Source organism: Rhinolophus sinicus, linkage group LG06 (assembly GCF_036562045.2).
Source record: "Rhinolophus sinicus isolate RSC01 linkage group LG06, ASM3656204v1, whole genome shotgun sequence".
Classification (NCBI taxonomy): Eukaryota; Metazoa; Chordata; class Mammalia; order Chiroptera; family Rhinolophidae; genus Rhinolophus; species Rhinolophus sinicus.
In genome coordinates, this window is record NC_133756.1 from 160,943,637 (window position 1) to 160,965,183 (window position 21,547).

The window sequence follows — 21,547 nt, forward strand, 5'->3', positions numbered from 1 at the left end:
CAGAGTTGTGGCATAAGCAGCCGGGAGGATAGAAGTGCCAATAAGTGAGATGGGGAAGACTGGGGGTGAAGCAGGGTTGGAGGGAAAGATCCACAGTTCAGTTTACGATGTTACGTTTGAGATGCCTATGAAACATCCAGGAAGAGCAGGTGAATAGGGGGTTGACTGTATGAGTTTAGAGTCCAGGAGAGAGGTCTGGGGGAGAGAAATCATGTGAGGTCCCCAGAGTGGAGTGCATGAGTACAGAGACAGGAACAGTCTAAGGATTGAGGTCCCAGGCGCTCCAACATTAGGAAGTCCGGGAGGAGGGGGAGGACCTGAAACAGAGACCAAGAAAGAGCGGAAAGGGAAGGAGGAAATCCAGGGGAGTGTGGAGTTCTGCAAGTCCAATGAAGGAAGTGTTGCTGGAAGCAGAGAGTGATCGGCTCTGTCAAAGCTGCAGGTAGTAGGTCAAGGAACATGAGAACGGACCATCAGATTCCTCCAAGTGGAAGTTGGTTGAGACCTTGTCAGTAGCAGTTTTAATGGAATGATGTTCTAGGAAGGCTGTCGGGATGCATTTAAGAGGAAATGAGAGAAGACTTCAAGAGAGCAAAACCAGACAACTCTTAAGGAGTTTGCTCTAAAGTTTGCTCTAAAGGCGAGATGGGGGGGGGTAGACAGCAGGGCACGTGAAGACAAGAAAGGATTGATTGATTGATTGATTGATTGATTGATTGATTGATTGATTTTTTAAGATTTTTATTGGGGAAGGGGAACAGGACTTTATTGGGGAACAGTGTGTAACTCCAGGAGTTTTTCCAAGTCAAGTTGTTGTCCTTTCAGGCTTAGTTGTGGAGGGCGCAGCCCAGCTCCAGGTCTAGTTGCCGTTGTTAGTTGCAGGGGGCACAGCCCACCCTCCCTTGGGGGAGTCGAACCGGCAACCTTGTGGTTGAGAGGACGCACTCCAACCAACTAAGCCATCCGGGAGCTCAGCAGCAGCTCAGCTCAAGGTGCCGTGTTCAATTTTAGTTGCAGGGGGCGAAGCTCACCATCCCTTGCCGGACTCAAGGAGTCGAACCAGCAGCCTTGTGGTTGAGAGCCCACTGGCCCATGTGGGAATCGAACTGGAAGCCTTTGGCGTTAGAAGCACGGAGCTCCCACCACCTGAGCCACCGGGCCGGCCCCCTATTTTATTTTATTTTTTTTTTTTTGAACGAGAGAAATAACAGCATGTTTGCTAATAGACATGATCCAGAATAGAGAAGGAAGCTGATTATGTAGGACAGGGAAGAGTGGGTGGAATAATCTCTGTACTCAAAGAGCGATGAGTGGATGCACAGTGGAGCGGTTGATAGGACAGGAGCAGGGGATTCATCTGTGTCATGGGGAGGAGGGGACATCAGTACAAACGTGGTAAGTAGGTAAGTGTGGTGGGAGCTGTTTTCCTAGTGTTTCAGTTTTCTCAGTGAAGTGGAAATCAAGGTTACTGGCTTAGAGTGAGGAGAGGGGTAAGGAGGTGTTGGAGGTTTGAGGAAAAACAAGAAGGTATGAAATCATGTAGTAGAGGGGGCAGGACTTGGGGAGTCCAGTATGAGTGCCAGGCAGCATGTAGGCCCACTTACGATCTGGGGTCAGAAATTTAAAGTCAAAACAGTTAACCTGATTATAAGATTCTCTCCAGGCATGCTCAGGGTTGTATAAACAGGGTTGTAATTTACCAAATGAGTATGTCAGAATAGTGGCTAAGTGTGTGTGTAAGGACATGTTTATAAAGATTGACGATGGCATTTAAGCTGGGTAAGGAAGAAAGGGGAGATAACATGGGGCATGAGGAGGAGTGAAGCGATGGGAGTATCAGTGGGTTGTAGGCTCTGGTCGGTTTGAAGGCTTGTCACTGTTGACAAACTAGAGAGAATGAGCTAGAAAGATAGGAAGTGCTAATCAGAGAGCGAGTGGGGTGTATGAAGCTGAGACTGGGTGTTGGTTGTAATTACTGGTAACAATAAGGTCCTGAGTATGATCGTGTGAGTGAGTGGCTTAGACAAGTGTGGGGACAAGACCATTGGAAGAGAGGAGCTGGGGGATTTAGAGGCCGGGATGTAGGAAACAACATCTGTTGAAATCATGAAGAATTGTGACTATAGTAGTTAGTTTGGGGAATAGGAACCGTGAGTGAGGAGCCAAAAGCCCGAAATGAGCAGGAATGACTGGTAGTTCTAGATGAGCAGCAGCAAGGAATAGAGGACCATGTCAATTGATGGCATCGATTCAAAGGGGGTGTTTAGAGGGCGGTGGAAGGGAGGATATTCTATAGCTGGTGCTGGGGAGCAGGAGGCCACCCGCCCCACCTCCAAGCCCTGTGGTCAAGGAGTTGTAGGAGAAAAGCAACCAGCATTTGAGAGGACTGCCCAGGAAAGCAGGGTCCTCAGGAGGTCGGGCTTCAGTGTTGGAGCTGTCTGTGTATTGTAGGATGGTCAGCAGCAACCCTGGCCTCTCCCTTCTAGAACTCTCTCTCTCTCTCTCTCTCTCTCTCTCTCTCTCTCTCTCTCTCTCTCTCTCTCTCTCTCACACACACACACACACACACACACACACACACACAGCAGTTTTAACAACCAAAAATACATCTAAATACTGCCAAATGTCTCCTACCCCTCATTGAAACCACATTTTAGATTCTCCCAGCATTTCTGAGATTCGTTTTACAGAGATTTCTTAAATCAAAAGAGCCTAAATAAACTCAGGTGAGAACTTTGTCAAGATTCTTCTTTGAGGTTACTACAAAAAATATTGTCTAATAGATTAAGCAGAGTTTCCCCTCTTATTTTTAATTGGTATTCTAATTGCAAAACATTCTGAAACATATTTAGGAGATTTTCCTTCCTGCATTAAACAAAAATCTGCATTTTATTTTGAAAAAAAGGATAAATCTAAAAGTAAACACTAAAATTTTTAAATTTCTAAAGAAAAAGATAAGCAGAATATCTGCTCCAATACTGCAGAATAACTTCACAGCCTTGGACTAGGCAAAGATTTCTTAGGTAGGACTCAGAATACATTGACCACAAGAGAAAATGAAGTTGACTGGATCAAAATTAAATACTTCATCAAAAGATATTATTAAGAAAATGAATAGGCAAGAAAATATTTACAGTACATGCATCTGACAGTGTCGAGTATTAAAAATGACTTACAACTTAACAAGATGCTAAGCAACGTGGGCAAAGATATTTGATCAGGTACGTACTTCATAAGTGGGAATTATAAATGACCAATAAGCTAATGACAAAGTGCTCAGTATTATTAGTCATTAGGGAAATGCATACTACAACCACAATGATATTTCACTGAACGTAGCCATTAGAATCCACGAATCAAGGACTGACCACACCAAGTGTTGGTGAAGACCTGGGGCAACTGGAGCCTTCATGCTTTGCTGCTGGGGGTGTGAGATGCTACCGGCACTTTGGAGCTCAGTCTGACAGTATCTCGTGCAGTTAAACATACATCTACCCTAAGCCCCAGCAATTGCTCTCCTAGGCAATTTGCCCAAGAAAAAGCAAAACATGTCCCCACAGCCTTGTACAAGAACGGCAGCATTAGCCATCATGGCAAAAAACTAGGACTGACCCAAAAGGGAATGTTCAGCAGCAAGAAGATGGATAAACAAAGTGTGTTACATGTATTCATAGACTAGAATGCTCAGCAATAAAAAGGAATGAACTGTTGATACACGCAACAACCTGCATGAACCTCGGATGCATCATAGAACAGACAGAACTAATCCATGGTGGAGGAAATCAGAACAGAGCTTGTCTCTGAGAGTGGTGCGAGACTGGGAAGGCTCGCCAGGATTTTTCTGGAGCTCTGGTCTTGGTACAGATGCGGGTTACCCGGGTGTATGCATTTATCAACTCCTCAGTCTGTGTACTGCACTGTAGTTAAATGAAACCTCAATTAAAAAAAAAAAAAATTTATGCAATTCACTGGCCTTCCTCAGACCCTCCTGCTGATCTCTTTTTATAGTTTAGGGATAGGTTAGCCTCACTTCAGTTTTTTAGGGCTAAAATCACTGCATTGTCTAAGTCAGGTGAAGTTGGAGGGGCGCGGGGGTGGGGGGGACCAAAAGGAAAGGTTTCTAGAAAAAAATTGTACCTGATCTAAGACCAGAAAGACAAGTTGGTTAGCTGTGTACAAAAGCATAAAAGAGCATCTGAGAAGAGGGGAAACAAACACACGTGAAAAGGCCCAAAGATAAGACAGTGCAGCAGATGACGTGTCATTTAGAGAGGAAGAAGTAAGGCTGAGGTGAACACGGGGGATCATGCCACACCCCGGGGTGCTGACATCTGCCTGCCTCTTTCTGAAATGCAATAACAAATCATTTGTATGCAAAAACCCTTTATGAACGTGCAGCATAATGCCTGTAACATCATACCTATGGTGATGCCTTGATTCTAATGCATACAACAAAGACTGGTGAAATACTGGGACTGGTAAGAATGGAGAGTTTACAAGTTGTTTGCAAATGTAGTGTTTCTTTTGGTCTGGTTTTTGGTAACACGGCTTTGACATATTTTTTTCTTGGTTTCAGGGTTCAAAAAGGATTCTTCGCTCCAACGAGATCATCCTTCCAGCTAGTGGACTGGTGGAAACAGAGCTCCAATTAACCTTCTCCCTTCAGGTGAGAATCTACTCCATCTTAGATCACTAATATGCCATATCCAGTCTAGTCCCCAAGCAGTCCTCTAATCTGGAGACTTTTGTCCAAGAGACATACCCAATGAATTAAAGTCACCCAGTTAATTAGCTATAGCGGGAATGAAGTGAAGTCGCCTAGAGTGTCTGTGGCCAGCCTGGAGGGCCAGAGCCGTCACTAGGCCGCTACAGTAAGGGTGCCGAGACCCGGGGGGCTGCAGAAAAATACGCCACGTCTCGTTCTCGTTCTTCTCTTCCCTTTCCTTAGATAAGGCTGTTAGCCCACCCATCCTACCACGCTCTGCCCCATCACCTCTCGCTGATCCACGGCACACACCCAGCAGGGTGTGGCCCCTTCAGTCTCGTTTTGCCCCCATCCTGTAATCTCCATTCCGTCCTTTCTCCTCATCCCTCTTAGTATGTCTGTCTCATCATAATTCCAGGAGCCCAAATTGAATGTATGGAGAAAACGTGATCACCTGGCAAGGAAAGAGGCAGTTTTCTGAACATGTGCGCACCACAGCTGCAGAGTGGCAGCCAGGCACCAAGCACAGTCAGACCCCAGCAGCAACTTAATGACACTTCCCTCACCCCTTAATTCCCCCCTTGAACAGACGGGAGATGGTGAAGCACCAAAAGATTGTGTATTCTCTAACAGGACCAGAACATACCGGGGACCCGGATACTTACTAACCGTGCTTGACTCTTGTTTTGTACTTGGCAGTACCCTCACTTCCTGAAGCGAGATGCCAACAAGCTGCAGATCATGTTGCAAAGGAGAAAGCGTTACAAGAACCGGACCATCTTGGGCTATAAGACCCTGGCCGTGGGACTCATCAACATGGCAGAGGTGAGAGGAGTGTAGTCTCCAGCCTGTAAACCTTTAAAACCCGGAGTCGGAGAGGCCACGGGCCCTGCCGGTGAAGCCCAGCACATGATTTTCCCAGCCTGCTGCCCGGGCACTTTATTTTATAAGTTAATTCTTATATTGAAACTTCAGGATATACCTCTTTTTTCAAGTACTTTCTCCCTTACAAAACGTTTTTCTTTAACTTTTAAAACATTTTCAAACTCACAGAAAAGTTGTACGAATAGTATTAAGAATTCTCATGTACCCTTCACTCAGATTCTTCAGTGACTTTGCCTTATGATACTCTATGCATACATTTATGCGTCTTCTTTTCTTTTCTGAACCATTGAGAGGCAGTTGCGGACATGCCCCAGTACACGTTAATACTGCAGTAGGTTCATTTCCGAAAAATAGGAATACTCTCCGGTGTGAACAGCGAGCCTCCTAGAGATGAGGACGTGCACGTGGAACAGGATCACCATCTCCCACAGTCCCCATCCCGGCTGTGCAGGTGTCTCCATAATATCCTTTATAGGCCCGGGATTTCATCCAGTACTGCGTGTTGCATTTAGTTGTCATGGCTCTTCAGCCTCCTTCAATCTGCAGCGCTCCCTCAGGTTTTCCCTATCTTCCAGTCCCTTGACATTTTTAACAGTACAGGCTGGTTACTTTATGGAAAGTTCCTCATCTGGGTTTGTCTGATGTCTTCTGAAGATTAGACTCAGCTTATACATTTAGGGCAGAATTACCACAGAGGTAGTGCTCTGTTCTTCTCAGTACAACTGAGGCAGCGCTCCTCGTCAATTTGTTCCATTACTGGCAGGGTTAACTTTTATCACTTGGTTAAGATGGTGTCTGCCAAGATTTCCAATATAAAGTTAATAAATATTTTGTACTTAACCAATGAAAACAATATTTTGTAGCGAAATGTTTTGAGATTATGTAACAATTTTTTTCCTCCTCGTATCTTCACCAGCTAGTTTGAGCATCTATTAATGATTCTTGCCTGAATCAGTTATTACTTTGCCGCTTCCCAAACAGTGAATTTCTAATCCCACCATTCCTTCCATATTTGTTAGTTGGCTTTCCATTATAAAATAGAGCATTCCCTTCTTGATTCATTTATTTGGATCAGTTATGGACCTGTGGATTCCTGCTTTATTCAATGGGGTCTAATATGCTACTATCATTGTTTATTTTCATGCTCAGATTAGCTCAGATTTGGCCAGTGGGAGCCCCGTCAAGCTGGCTTCTGTTTCCTTTTCATACATCCCTTCATTCTTTACATATTTCTTTACTTTCTGATACTAGGTATTAGGCTCGTCTTGTACTTTGCCTGACCCAGCCTTGCAATGAACTGATTCTCTGAAGAGCCCTGGTTCCTTTTAGTGGAAAATGGTATTTAGAAACCCAGATCTGGTAGTAGGAGTGCTCGTTTTCCCAATTGGAGTATCGATTGGTATACTCCAATTCGATACTCCAGTTGTGTGTGTGGTGTGTGTGTGCGCACACGTACACACATGCGTGCACATATGTACTCATATATACATACACCATCTTTCCGTATCTATATGTATCTGATCATGAGCTTATGTTGGAGTCAATTCCATATGTGCAGTAAATTCCATTATGTTGTAGTGCAACACCGTAAGGCTCATTTTAGCCTTTCCATATTTCTAATTCCCTTCTCTAACAGTAAGACTCCAGGGTCCTATTTATCCTTAATACCGTGTTTCCCCAAAAATAAGACCTAGCCGACCAATCAGTTCTAATGCGTCTTTTGGAGCAAAAATTAAAAAAATAAGTAAAAATTATAGTAAAATAAGACCGGGTCTTATATACTCTGTTTGCTCATTTGTGCAAATCCTCTCAGCCCTGACAGAGGGGAAGCAGAAAGGGTCCCAAAATCGGTTTTAAAACTTATTCTGCACTTTAGTACATTAAGTAGGAAATGTTTGTGGCCATAATAAATCGAATATATGGGATAGTCCCCAACTATCTTTCTGTCCTCTTCAGGTTTGGTATCAGTATGAGGGACTGGGGGAGTGAAGTGATGTGGATGCCGCATTTCCCAGCTGTGTCAGGCCCTTCCGTTTTCTCACGGGCCATAGGGCCTTTTCCTCCCTGTGAGGTGAGCACAGGTGACCACCACCTACAGCCAGCCCCGCCCAGCCGGGAGAACTGTTCCTCTGTGAAGGACCTACACTAAAATGTGGTCCTTTTAGTGGGTGTAATCATTTTCCACCTCAGGCCTTGATTTTTATCTTGAAGCACCTGGCCTGACCAGTGGCTGGCACTTCTGGAAACAGTTTTAAAGTAAGACCTTGACAGCAATAGGAGAAGAGTAGCCATGGATTTGGAAGATAGTGAAAAAGAAAATGTATTCGCAGAATGCCATGCCCATTTGCTCGTGCGTCCATTTGGGTTGATGAAAATGGACAACTGTGCGGACCCCTCCTCAGCGAGGCGTTGCCATTGCTGCTCTGTGACCTTAGGTGATGCAGCACCCTAACGAAGGCGCCCTGGTGCTTGGCCTACACAGCAACGTCAAGGACGTCGCCGTGCCTGTGGCAGAAATAAAGATCTACTCCCTGTCCAGCCAGCCCATTGACCATGAAGGAATCAAGTCCAAGCTGTCTGGTAAGCTGTTTGCCGTGTCTGGAGGCGCTGCAGATCAAGCTGATGTCCATCCTGGGAAGCTAGACAAGAGGGTGTCTGAAATGTCTGAGGAAAGAGCAGCTTAGATAGAGCGCCCCGAAAGTGCAGCGCGGCCTACTGGCCCTCCCCGCCACCCTGCTGTATTTCCACCCCAGGAGAACCCTGATTCCCACCAGTCTCGTAGGCCAGATCTCCCCATTGCGAGGTTATCTTACTGAGGTGTCTGTTTCCAGATCGTTCTCCTGATATTGACAATTATTCTGAGGAAGAGGAGGAGAGTTTCTCCTCAGAGCAGGAAGGCAGTGATGATCCTCTCCACGGGCAGGTAACTTTCCACAGCCCTTCACCTGAAGTGTCTGAGAAGCAGAGCAATTCCAGACCCTGCTGGGGTTTCCCAACCTCGTGTCCCCCTCCCCACCTAGGACCTGTTCTATGAAGATGAGGATCTACGGAAAGTAAAGAAGACCCGGAGGAAACTCACCTCAACCTCCGCCATCACCAGGGTGAGCCTCCAAGGTCTGAGGGATGTTTGCACTGAGATTTTCAGTGTGGGCGTAAGATGGGCATGGCTAGTCAGGGTTCCTGGGGGCTTTGTAAAGCCTGCACTGGCTGTCCCCTCACAGTTCTGATGCACCCTCTGTGTCCCCCCCACCACCACCACCTAACCAAGAATCACTGTTGTAGAGAACCAGCGTCACTGATGGGAGTGTGTTATAGTCTTCAGGTTGTCTCAGGATTTTTAAAAAAACAGGTTGAGAACCTTTGCTTTAGACTTTGAAACAGACAATGCTTCCTCGGAGAACAGAACTCCTCCCTCTCCAGCTGATGACTTCAAATTGCGTCCTGTCCACTGTGTAGAGACTCCAGGCCTCTCTAGGACGGTCACCATTTTTAGTCATTTGTTGAACCTGTCCGGAACGAACGGACCAGTACTGGACTTACGGGTTTGATAAGGCTTAGCCACATTAGGTACAGTTTCTGCTTTAATGGAACCATAACTTTGGAGACCAGATGCCTTTGGCTTATATAGCTCCTGCATAGGATTTCCTCAGGAGTTACTATTTTTGGTGAAATTAGAGTCCTGGACTAAGACACCTAATACCTGAATTTCTAGGTTAACTTTGACTGATTCTGGAGTTCCTGTGCTAAAGTGTGGCAGACTCACAAGTGCTGGGAGCTTTTTAGAAGAGAAATTCACAGTTTCATTTTTCCCCAGCGGCATCCTGATTCTCTGTAGTGCGGAGCTAGTCTAGGGACCCCAAGAGCAGGATTCTCGTCATCTTTAGGAGTGAAATAACTGTAGGTCAGATCGTCCAAATGCGTTGTGTCTGAGGCTGGCATTCTACCAGGAAATGATACTGTCATCTCTCCAATCCTCCTGAGCTATCACTGGGCTTAAATGTAAATCCTCAAGACTAGGGCCTGGATTTCCTGTCACTCAGTAATGACTAGAGAGGATGAGAACTGTTTCGTTGTCCTCGGCTGTCTGATCCTTGATTGACGCTCCAGAATAGCCCAGGAAGGGATCACCAGCACCTCACACACCTTGCCACCATTGTCCTCTGATAACAGGCAGAGGCTAGAGGGTCACTCTCTGCTATAGTTCCTTCTGCTCGATTTTTCTTTTCCTGCACTGTAACCACAAAGAGGCCCCATTTTCTCCCCAGAGGGTGCCCCCTGGAGCTTTACAAATCACCTCCTCCTGTGGTCTCCTTCATAGCTTCACTGGTTATATGACCAGAGTTCAGAGCTCCTATTAATATCCACGCCCCCACAGGTTTTTTATTAGCTGCAGGCACTTTGCAGTCAGATTTCCAGAGACTTAGTAATTGTTCTTTGGTTTCTGTCTCCTTTTGTGCACATGGTTTCTCCTCTCCTGACCAAGAACACTTTGTTCTAGACACACTGACTTGCTGTTCTCGGAATGCGTTTTATGCTTCTCTGTCACCACGAACACATGCTTTTTTCTCTGCTGTGTATGACCTTTCCACCTTCGGAAGCCCTGCCCTTTCTTGAAGGCGGAGCTCAGTCTTACTTGCAGCTTGGTCTTTCCCATCCCCAAACAGTGAGTCTGACATTCAGGCGGGAAGTACTTATGGCCACATACTAGGCATTGTGCCCAGAATTGGGGACATAGAGATAAGGAAGGCCCAATACATGCCATCTGAAAGCTCCCTGGTGACACAGACACATCTAAACAAGTGACTACAACACAGTAGGATAGGAGCTGGAAGACAGAGCTTTGTGTAAGAACAGAGGTGGCTTTAAGGGGAAAGTGACCAGCTCTGAGCAGGAGACAGGAGAGCTTCACGGATGAGAAAGGCTGAGACCCGGGCTTCTAAGAATAACTAGAACTTCACCAAGTGGTTTGGGGGATGGTTTAGTCAAGGCAGAAGATACCATACGGAGAGGCCCAGAGGTGCACAGCTGCCTGCAGCTTTTCACAGAATTATAGGCACTTAGTTTGTATTGAGTATGGGGTGTGAGGGTTTGGACGTGAGATGAGGCTAGAGACAGGCAGAACCAGCCATCGGGCAGACATTGGGCAGACACTTCAGCTTTGTGCCCTGGGTGGCGGGGGCCCATTAAGATAACACCTCTAGGTTGGAGAGTAACATGATTAGATTTGCATTCGGAATGGATGGTCACTGTGGACTTCAGAGGGAACAAGATGGGAAACTGGCTAGAAGTGGGGGAGGAGGGGGGAGGGTTGCCAGCGAAGGCTGTTGCAGTGATCCCTGAGAGATGCGAGGAGAAAGGCCTGGATGAAAGTAGCGGTGTTCCAGATGGAGAAGGTGGGAGTTTGTGCCGGCTCTGGGCAGAGAGGGCAGGGGAGGGACTCCAGGTTTAGATCGCAGGCGGTTGGGTGGATCGGTGACGTCAGTAGCCAGCGGAGGGTTACAGGAGAGGATGAGGAGTTCCATGTTGGAAACGTGGAGTGGGAGGGATGTGCAGGTGGAGGTCGCCAGTCGGCACCATGGATCTGAAGGATGAGGGGGGTGAGCTGAGGTGCACGCTTGCATGTCACCAGGGCCCTGCGGACCCATGATACCTCCTCCTTCCACCTGTCTCCACACGCCAGGACACAGTGCTGTGCCCTGGATTAGTCCTGCGCGCATCTATCTCCCCGCATGGGTCCCAAGGGCCAGAGGGTAGAAACCCTCCCTTCCCATCTTTGTGTCCTCCCCGGTTAGTTTTTCACAAAAGTGGGCTCTCAGTCAGTCTGTGGACTTGAATTGATCCCCTTCCCCAAGTGCATGTTTGAGAACCTTTGTGCCATTTGTCCCTGCAGCAACCCAACATCAAACAGAAGTTCGTGGCCCTCCTGAAGCGGTTTAAAGTTTCAGATGAGGTATGACCCCTTAATCCCGAGGTTGATGGTGAGTAGATTACCCTGAGTTTCACCTTCGTTCCTGGAGTGCACTCTGTTGCCATGGAGAGTCAAGATTCCAGGACCCCCAAGGCCAGGGTAGCCAAAGAAGGGCTCTGAGCTACTTGGAAAGAGAAAGAAAGGCTTCGTGTAGTACCCGAGGCTTCCCAGTATTTGAAGACGGGCAGCAGGTTAGACCCAGCCACTGGTTAGCACCCCACTCTGCTCTGGGCTCTCAGTAACAAAAGAAGTTGTCATTGGCAAACTTCTCCCAAGGGCAGTGTCATGAGCAACATCCTCTGAGGTGGGAGTGTCCTCAGCGGTCAGCCCTTGAGTAACCATGGATTGGCCATGAGCGGAGAAGCAGTCTCTTCCCTGGGCTCAGGCAGGCCTGGTGCCAGTTTTCACAGGCTTCTCTTCTCAGTGGACCGAAAAAAGGATGAAGGTGAAAATTGTTGAGACAGATTTCTTTGTCCTGTGGGCTACAGAGGAGGGTAGAACTAGCCCGCATGGGGTCATGGGCTTCTGGGTTTTCTTGTGCCCGTTCTTTGTGAGTTATGTTAGCACTTCCACTGTTCTTCCCGATGCCAGGTCCACAGTGTGGAGTGTGAGGGAGGCACCGAAGGGGGCCAGTGGCCTCCCCACATCCTGGCTCTCAGGACTGGATCACAACAAAGGCATCAAGACTGTCCCAATGAGTGTGATGCTGTGGCATGTCCCTTAAGGGGGACCAGTTAGGAAGGCCAGTTGGTACCTGTCCAGGAGGAAGGAGTTGCAGGCCTGTCGTAACTATTAACAGGAGTTACCCCAAACTCAAAGCGTTTTTCCCCGCAGGTGGGCTTTGGGCTGGAACACGTGTCCCGGGAGCAGATCCGAGAGGTGGAAGAGGACCTGGATGAACTGTATGATAGTCTGGAGATGTACAACCCCAGCGACAGTGGCCCTGAAATGGAGGAGACCGAGAGCATCCTTAGCACTCCAAAGCCCAAGCTCAAGTGAGGCCCACCCGCCTCTAGCAAACTGTCCCCACACCTCTCCTTCCCAGACCCCTCCCTCCCTTCCCCCCATTACCAGGGAATCTTGGTTCTTCATTCCTCTGGAACCTCCGGCTGTCTGGATAAAGAGCATGGTTTTTGCTGCTAAATGACAAGTCCTGACAGGACTCTCCTGAAGTCCTTTGGTCCAGGTCCCTACTTGTCCAGCCTCTGCCCTGTCCTTTCTCCCCGGTGTCCTTGAAGCACAGGTCATTGATCTTTCTTGAACACCAGCTCTACCCAGCTCTCCAGCAGCAGCTGTTCTGGGCCCTGGTGGCCACTGACCGTGGCTGTGCTTCTTCACCACAGGCCTTTCTTTGAGGGAATGTCGCAGTCCAGCTCACAGACGGAGATTGGCAGCCTCAACAGCAAGGGCAGCCTCGGCAAAGACACCACCAGCCCTGTGAGCAAGACCAATGGCTATGGGGTAGGGCGAGGGACCTGGCGGGGGTGGGCTTAACACTGGGCCCTCTGCTCGTGGCTCCTTGTGTGACCTCAGAAGAGCGATCTCATCTTGTTTCAACCTCGGTCGTCCTCATCTCAGTCCTAGCTGGGAGCTTAGTTCTCAGGGCATTGCTGTGGCCGGTCACGTGTTCTTTTTGGTCTGTTCCCGTCATGGCTTGGAACCTGCAGACGTCTCCCTCAGCGTCTGTCACATGGTAGCTGGCAGTATGGCATCCAGCCAGTGGTAAGCGGTTCTGCATTCCAGGCTTGAGGAAAGAACAGGTGTAGCCCACAGTCCTATTCAGGAGACTGAACATACGTAGGTTCCTTCATAGAGGGGCAGTTCCCTCAAAGAATACAGAACGTAGTGGGCAGGCTTCCATTTTGCCTGGTGAGCCAGAGGAGAAAGGAGCTGTCTCCTGGAGCACCCAAGCCCATTTGGCAGGTTCTCCCGCGGTGGATGACAGACAGGAGCCTCAGGCCTGGGCATCTGCTCTGCCTCCCATTTACGACTAAAGGCAAGAAGCCGTGCATGATTTTAGTGGTTTATAGTTTGCTGTTGGAAGCCCAGTGTCTTTTCTTAGATCAAAGAAATGTAATCCTTTAAGTCCTCCTATTCTTGCTGCTTTAACAAAGGGAATACAAAACTCACCCTGCAAATAGGTATTAATTGTGGGGAAGGGGCTGAAGTGTGTGAGGCGCTCCATCCCCTGTGTCTGTGGAAGGGCTGCCACCTGTCCCAAGTGTCTGCACACCATCAGGCAGCTCCTGGCTGCCTTACTGCCTGCTGCCACCAGGTGGGGCTGTCTTCCACCTAATCCCTCTGGGCTGAAGGCACCACAGGCACAGTCTGGCCCTAAAACGGTGGCACCAGGTGGCGTTAGTGAGGAAACGTGGGCTGCAAAACAGCAGCCCACCCAGCGAATCCCGCCAGACAAATCTCAGGCCTGCCACCTGCAGACCCTGCGCTCTCAGCAGCTTTTCAGCCCAGGTTCATGTGATCTGGAGCTGAGGAGGCCTCTTCCCCATTTATGTTCAGGATGGGCTTGGAGCGGCTCTCTCCCCGGGCTGCTGAATGGCCCTGCTGAATCGTCACTGTCCCTGTGGACAGATCCGGCCACTAGAACCAGATTGCATTTGAATATGAATGTATAAGGGATGACTCTTCTAGGGAGGAACCTCAGACCTGGCCGAGGGAGGAACCTCAGACCTGGCCGAGGGAGGAACCTCAGACCTGGCCGAGGGAGGACTGTTTCTCGGGGTCCTAGGAATGCAGAACAGAACTCTACTGTAACAAAAGGCAATTAAACGATTAACAGAGCTAGTGGCCCTAAAGCACTAGCATGACCTAACGTACGGTGACGGTGAACGAACGCTAAGTAAATGCTAGGGAGTATTCGTATTAAATCAGCAAGAGAAACTCATACTAATGAAGATGTTTCTGGGTTGATGGAATTTGTCTCTAGGTTTTACTTTAGTCTCAGTTATGTGGCTTACAGAATTTAAAGAGAAAAACCTTAATGCTCTGAGCCTCACGCGCCTTATTTATAAGGTAAAGCTGCTGGCAGAGGAGCCTAGTTTGCTCAGAAGTGAATTGAGTATCAGTCTTTACCAAGCGATGGCCTAAGGGTCCCCCGCTCAGGCCGAACATTTGTTTGGGGCAGGGTGGGGCTGGGTTGAGAGCATGGGCTCTGGAGTCGGACTTCGGAGTTGGACTCTTGACTGATCATTCCCCTGACTGTGTGCTCGGGGGCAGATACCAAGCCTTCGTGTCCACGTTTACAAGTTACGTAGCTGTAGAAAGCACATGCTTACAAGGCAGTGTGGAGCTACAATGAGGAACAAAACCTCTAGCGTGGTGCTCGGTTGATGGACGGACAGACTGACTGCATGGGCAGCACGTAAGCTGCTGTTGCTGTTATTGTTATAGTCCCTTAGCACCATTTCAGTTGTAGACTCCAGAAACAGATAAAATCTGAATGTCTTTTTAGTGAGTCCTTCAAATTCTGGTTCCCTTGGCCAGATTTCAGACTTGCTTTGCTGATTCTCTATGATACTTCTATTTCGAAAAACCCCATATGTCTTGATGTGGGTGTGGAACTTTGAAATCCTTTAGTATGAAAGGCACTTTGGGAAGGAGCTCCAGAGTGAGGCTGTTACACAGAGAACTGCTAAATGTACTAGGGACAAAATCCTGAGGTTGTGCATGCGCGACAGGCATACACGTGCTGCCTAACACTTACCTTCTCCCCGGATCGCCTACCACTGTTACTTAGTTGTCTTAATCTTCCGGCTTGTTCCCCAAATTTCACAGGATTTAGTTTGTCACTAAAACCAGAAGGAGTTTCTGCAGATACAACCTGTTACGGTTGTTGAGTCTTCCTAGGACTTGAGCACAAAGCAACACCATTTGATTCTCCAGGCCGGTCACAGTGGGCCTGACAGTCCTCAGATGCAGCCTTTCAGCCAGGACGGCCTGCTGCCCAAAGTTGGTATTTCCATACCGCTGTAATAATGGTGCCAGGGCCTCTAACCTCTTATAAATGACAGCCAAAAATGACCCCACTGTGCGCATGCGCGCGCGCACACACACGAGCATGTGCGCTCTCTGCAGCCAGCATCGCCCCACAGGCACAGTGCTACAGACTGCTGGCATCTGCCTTCAGTGCCACACAATTAGACAGACGGCTACTGCACTGCAGGTGTCCCAGGTTCCTGCCGTGAGGACAGCCCTGAGTATTTATAGGAGCAGGACTAGAGACTTGGAGAAGCGGAGTTTGCTCTGAGTGGGCTTGTCGGAAACCTCCAGAAGAGTCAGTCCATGGCCGACAGGCACCCTCCGACCCCATCCCAGTTAAAGATCTCGCCAGCTGGTGCAGCTTTGCCGTGGAAACTTGCCAAAGCTGCCAGAGACTTGACTGCAGGACATGCTGCTTTGACAGCTTCCAGCTCAGTGGTGTTACCGCCCCAATTCATTTGTCATACCGAGATGATCCAGAATGGGGTGAAATCCTCTTCAGTCTTAAGTCCGACCAGGACTTCCCCGTGATTCTAGACTCTGTTAACATTGGTTATTCATGTAGACAATGTGTAAATGAACTAGCTGTGCAGTCTGAAGGCAGCCTGTTGGGTGTGGTTCTGAGCCAAACCATCTCAATCTGGGCCCCCAAGGTCTGGTTCAAGTGTGTTGGGTTAAGCTTGTACATGTGTTAGAGCAGCAGTTTTCAACCAGGGATGACTTTTTCCTCCCAAGGAGCATTGGCAATGACTGCAGGCGTTGTGGGCTGTCACAGCGAGAGGTGGGGTAGGGATATGGGTCTGCTACTGGCATCTAACAGGTAGAGGCCAGGGATGCTGCAAAACATCCTGCAGCGCACAGGACGCCCCCACACACAGCAGAGAAGGATCTGGCCCCAAATGTCGATAGTGCTGAGATGGAGAAGCCCTGCTTTGGAGTATGACACAGGGACCTACTTTTGTGATCCTTGTGCATTAGTTTGCCAAGTGACTCCTTGAACTTACTAGCCTGATAGTTCTCAGTGCTATTTAATTTACTCAGAGGAATTAGGAGGAAATGGGATATCCGTGATCTTTTCTGACTTCCTGGTTCCCCACAAGAACCAAAGAGATTCACTGAGGCCAGTACCATCCCTGTATCTAAATCCGACAACCCTCAGCTGCTCATGACTTTAACGTTGTTATCAGCACAGCCAGAAGCAACGTTAGCAAATAAGAAACATCTGAGTATGTATCTGTATTTGCAAAATAAATTTTTAATATTTATGAGAAATGCTGGTAAGAGTTGGGGACAAAGGGAGAATTAATTCACACTTAAATTGCTTAACATTGGGTTTTTTTGCTTAGTATATTCTGTTTGAGGGTTCTCTAGATGTTTCTACCAAGCAAAAAGCATTAGGCTACCATGGATGTCTTTAGTCTCAAAATCAAAGACCTGAACTGTAAGATCCTTTCTCAGCAACTTCTGACAAACAGAAGAGGCCCCAAATGTCCCTCCTGGCAAAGGGCTTTACCTCGTCCATAGCAAAGCCCTTAACCTTGGAGCTTCTCTTCCCTAGTGACATCTGTCAGAATTTCTGGGTTCTGCATCTCACTGTGTTAGTGATTTAATGGTTATAAAAATAACTGACCCCTCTGATGCTTCATTTTCACAAAAATAACCTCCTTATAAGATGAAAATTCCAAAGATTGTATTAGGTCTTCAGATTAAGTGAAAGTTTCTTAGGGACCTAGAAAACAAGTTAATGGTAGTTATTTGGATTGGTGATGACTGATTATTATAATTTTTGCAGATGGAATTGGCTGCTCTAGAAAAAGTCAAATCTGCTTGGATTAAAAATCAAGATGACAGCTTGACTGAAACAGACACTCTGGTATGTATGGTTCGGTCTCCTGCTTTAGCTGTTTAAAGTAATTTTTGTACCTTTAGAAATAAAGACAAAAACCCTCAGGACCACCCTGGAAATTTTACCACATTTGCGGACTTGTGAATGTCCTGTGTTCTTTCTCCTAAAATCCTTACCCGTGGAATGTACCTACCCTGGTTATTCCCCAAATCAGCAACCAGAAATGTCCCCATTCTGCCCTTTGATTAGAGCTGATCAAATGCTAATTTGGATAATTTCTCACTATGTGTCACCCTCATTTACTTCTGAGAGATGATGACCAGTATCTGCAGCTGAAAAACCATCCCTTTGTCCCTTGTTGCTCTTACAATGGCCACACAGCTACAACAGTAAATCTCAGGGATTACTGGTCAGCTCCTTCCTCTAAGAGATGCTGGAAGCGCCCAGGAGAGCAGGCCAAGCCCTAGTGCCAGGGAGTGAACTGGGTGGGGTGTGCGATTTAATTCCATTGAGTTCCATATACACATACTGTGCACTAAAGATGCAAAGATGAGAACACAAAGTCTCTGCCATCAAGATGGCACCCTCCAGGAGGAAAGCTAACCTGTGCACACCCCATATAGAGGCACAGGAAGGGACGGAGCGACTCTGACTGCAGGGAGGACTTCTGAGCTGGGACTGGAGGGTGGGAGGGAGGGAGCAGAGAACGTTACCGAATACCCTCTGGGGGTGTGCTACGCATCAGCCTCACAGTGAGACCTGGCAGTTGAGTGGAATCCAAGAAAATTATTTTAGGCTTGTGTTTCCTATATATAATAATGCTGCATTAAAGCTCTGGTGCATGACCAAACCTTAGGCTTGGTTCAAGAGTAATTCTAAGCTTGCTGTACAGCTCGCGCTTTGTAGTTCACTGGTAATCTGAGTAACCCAGCTGTCACTCTTGGCCCACTTTGGTCCATACTGCACAGTGGGCGTTTCAAAATGAAATTCAGTCATGTTACTTCCTGATTAAAACTCTCCTTCCCACCTAGAGAAGCTGGATTGTCAATTCAGGTGTGTGTGTTGCAAATGTTCACAAATGTAGAATACAGACTGAATAGTGTGTTTCCCCGAAAATAAGACCTAACCTAGCCGGACAGTCAGCTCTCATGCGTCTTTTGGACGCATTTTGGAGTGAGGTAGGAGCTATAGGAAAAGAGAGGGAATGACTGACTGTCCTCCTGGCAGTGACGGGCCCTGGCGGGACTCCACCAGGCTCCTGGTGGCACTGAGTGAGCAGTAACGCTCGCTTCTTCCTTTCCTCCATGGCAGGAGATCACTGACCAGGACATGTTTGGAGATGGGAGCACAAGTCTGGTTGTGCCAGAGAAAGTCAAAACTCCCATGAAGTCCAGCAAAATGGATCTCCAAGGCTCTGCCTCGCCCAGGTACTGAGGACAGGAAGAAACTCCAAAAACGGAGGTGGGGAGAGGAGGGGCGGGTAGAATGAAGGAAGCGGGCAGATGGTACGAGGCTGCGACCAGACTTAGCAGAGACTTGTGGCCCTGGGAAGAGTGGGCTGGCCATCTTGGGGTCAGAGGGGCTGTCTCACCACCTCCTTCGCACATGTCTGGCAGCAAAATGGATGGGGTGCACACGCCCCGACAGAAGCGCAGCACGCCCCTGAAGGAGCGGCAACTCTCCAAGCCCTTGAGCGAGAGGACCAACAGTTCCGACAGCGAGCGCTCCCCCGATCTGGGCCACAGCACACAGGTACTTGTGAGCATGCCTGGACCTCCGTGTGTGTTTGGCCGCCTTCCTTGGGCAGGTAGTTAGGTGAGAGGAGAGGACGACCACGGTGAAGTGCTCTAGTGACAGGCTTGAAAGCAGACCTAAATAGAAAAGTCTAGCATGCTTGTTATTTACTACTAGTGTGCAGTTGGCTTGGGGCCTGATTTGTGGGCAGCGGGGGAGGAAGAAATGCCAGCATTGTCCCAGCCTGCCATCAGCCCCAAGTGGCAGTTCACACCTTCTGGTTTCTTCTGCCCCCTCTGCCTCCATCCTCCATCAGTCTGGAGATTGTGTGGTGACTGAGTGGTTAGAGAGGACAGCAGCCCTCAGTCTCACTGACATCAGCCACCTTAGTGCTGCTGTGGCCCCATTAGTCTGATTTCATCAGCAGTAGTGAAATACTTGATTGAAAGACCTAAGGCAGTGGGTTGGAACAGAAGCACAAAAGAAACTGGACTTCGGGGACTGTGTTTTCTTTTTCAAGGCCAGTGGTCCCAGGGGTTAGGGGAAGGGCTTTCTCTGAACTGACACACCTTACACAGCTGCTGTTCTTCTAGAGTTAACAGCAAGCCTGTTCATTTACCTGATAAATATTAGATGTTGGGAGGAAAGTTTGTGTCAGTGCGGCTTCCTGAGTTTGACGCTATTACCTAGGTGGAAATGAACCAGAGACTAGAATAGCCCAGTGCCCGGGGCGAGGCATTGTCCTGCTTGTTAATCACCGTTCCTGGAATGCCTTCCTGCCTTGTGACAGCAGGGCCTCCCCACAGCGCCTTCCACTCTCATTAGTTCTCTCCCCATTGCCCTCATTTTCTGTGGTTCCTGTGAGCACCTGCTCGCCTCCCCTTTCTCTCCCTCCTCCCCTCCTGGTCCTTGCATGCTGCCTCTCCACTGCCCCTGCCTCATTACCCTTCCTGGGATGTGCCTCCACCTGTGTCTGCCCACCCTGTCAGGACACCTGCCCAGTGTGGGGGGGTGTTCCCCCAGGACCCTCTCTGCTTATTCTTCACCCTCCCCCTTTCCATTTTGGCCTGGCCAGTGGGGTACTGGGTCTCCTCCACAAATTCCCACTATCTCTCCGAATACCCTTGCTCCGGGAGTTCTCTAGCTACTAGTCCACCCGCCCCCCCCCCCAGCTCCCTGGGGACTGCCTAACATATACTTTTTTGTCCCTGCAGATTCCAAGAAAGGTGGTATATGACCAACTGAATCAGATCCTGGTGTCAGATGCAGCCCTCCCAGAAAATGTCATCCTTGTGAACACCACTGATTGGCAGGGCCAGGTAAAGCATGAAAGACCGCAGGGCTGGGGAGGAGGAGACGTTCTGGAGAGCAAGAGACACCCAGGTGGGTGATTGAGAGGCAGGGCATGGAGAGATAGGAAAATGATTCGCTACGTCAGGCCCCTCCTACCCTGAATTAAGCCCATAGCCTGGCTCTAGTCCCAGTTCTGTCATTTTCCAGCCTATGGGATCGTAAGTCACTGACTTTTCTCGACCTCAATTTCCTCATCTGTGAAAAAGCAACAGTATCAGCTGCCCCACCTCCCTTCCAGGGTGATGTGTGTCAGGCAGTGTCACGGAAGGAAGGTACCTTGAGAAGTGGAGTGCTGTAAAAGCCAGCAGCTGCCTGTGGTTTCCCTGACAGTAGCTCAGAAGGGACAGCGCAACCCCCACCTGCTCCCACTCACTGCTGTCCCCCCCAGTTGGCCCCTGGTGCCAGAATCCCTCTTCTGCACAGTGGGCTGCAGAGGCGATGTGAGAATCGAAAGGTTGCTCAGCCTTCCTGCATTTCCCAGGTAGCACTGCTCCATGCGGTCTGGCCCCACCTCCTCACTGACAGCTGGAAACCTGCCCTTCTTTGCCCAGCTGTGGTCTGAGGACAGCGGAAGGACCCTGCAGCTTGCTCTGCGCCCTGCCTGCCCTCATGGCGCCCATGGGAGAGCAGTGTCCCTGCCTCATGGCCTCACCTCTGTCCCCCCTTTCCTCGCTACCCCCAGTATGTGGCGGAGCTGCTCCAGGACCAGCGGAAGCCTGTCGTGTGCACCTGCTCCACCGTGGAGGTCCAGGCCGTGCTGTCCGCCCTGCTCACCCGCATCCAGCGCTAGTAAGGGCTCTGCCTCTCTCCTGCCTTTGGGGTTCCTCTGACCTCGTCCTCCCACCCTGACTTCCAAGCGGTCACAGGACGTCCTGGCCTCAGCAGACGAAGTGTCCGTGGTCAGTGCACGGTCGGGCGGTGGCAGGCCGTGGTGCTCTGGCGCTGCCAGCCCCAGATGATCAGGGTGTGAGAAATGCCACCTCCCTGCCTCCCGCCTCATCCTCGTCTTAAACCCATGATGAAGAAGACCAGGCAGAGAGGACCCAGGGTTTGACAAAGG

At 49.0% G+C, this 21,547-nt stretch overlaps 1 protein-coding gene across 3 annotated transcripts in view; it reads left to right on the forward strand.

Moving 5' to 3' along the window:
* Nucleotides 1-21,547, forward strand: part of PACS1 (phosphofurin acidic cluster sorting protein 1) — a 115,110-nt gene that overhangs the window by 83,426 nt on the left and 10,137 nt on the right. For 2 of the 3 annotated variants that reach the window (XM_019737688.2, XM_074336720.1), the window contains exons 3-15: nt 4,577-4,666; nt 5,405-5,530; nt 8,026-8,170; nt 8,422-8,513; nt 8,611-8,691; nt 11,481-11,540; nt 12,393-12,553; nt 12,902-13,019; nt 17,347-17,427; nt 18,712-18,827; nt 19,017-19,152; nt 20,349-20,453; nt 21,170-21,276. In XM_019737688.2, the coding sequence (XP_019593247.1) occupies nt 4,577-4,666; nt 5,405-5,530; nt 8,026-8,170; nt 8,422-8,513; nt 8,611-8,691; nt 11,481-11,540; nt 12,393-12,553; nt 12,902-13,019; nt 17,347-17,427; nt 18,712-18,827; nt 19,017-19,152; nt 20,349-20,453; nt 21,170-21,276 (1,418 nt within the window). The remainder of the gene's footprint in view (nt 1-4,576; nt 4,667-5,404; nt 5,531-8,025; nt 8,171-8,421; nt 8,514-8,610; nt 8,692-11,480; nt 11,541-12,392; nt 12,554-12,901; nt 13,020-17,346; nt 17,428-18,711; nt 18,828-19,016; nt 19,153-20,348; nt 20,454-21,169; nt 21,277-21,547) is intronic. The other variant, XM_019737689.2, reaches the window with a different exon arrangement.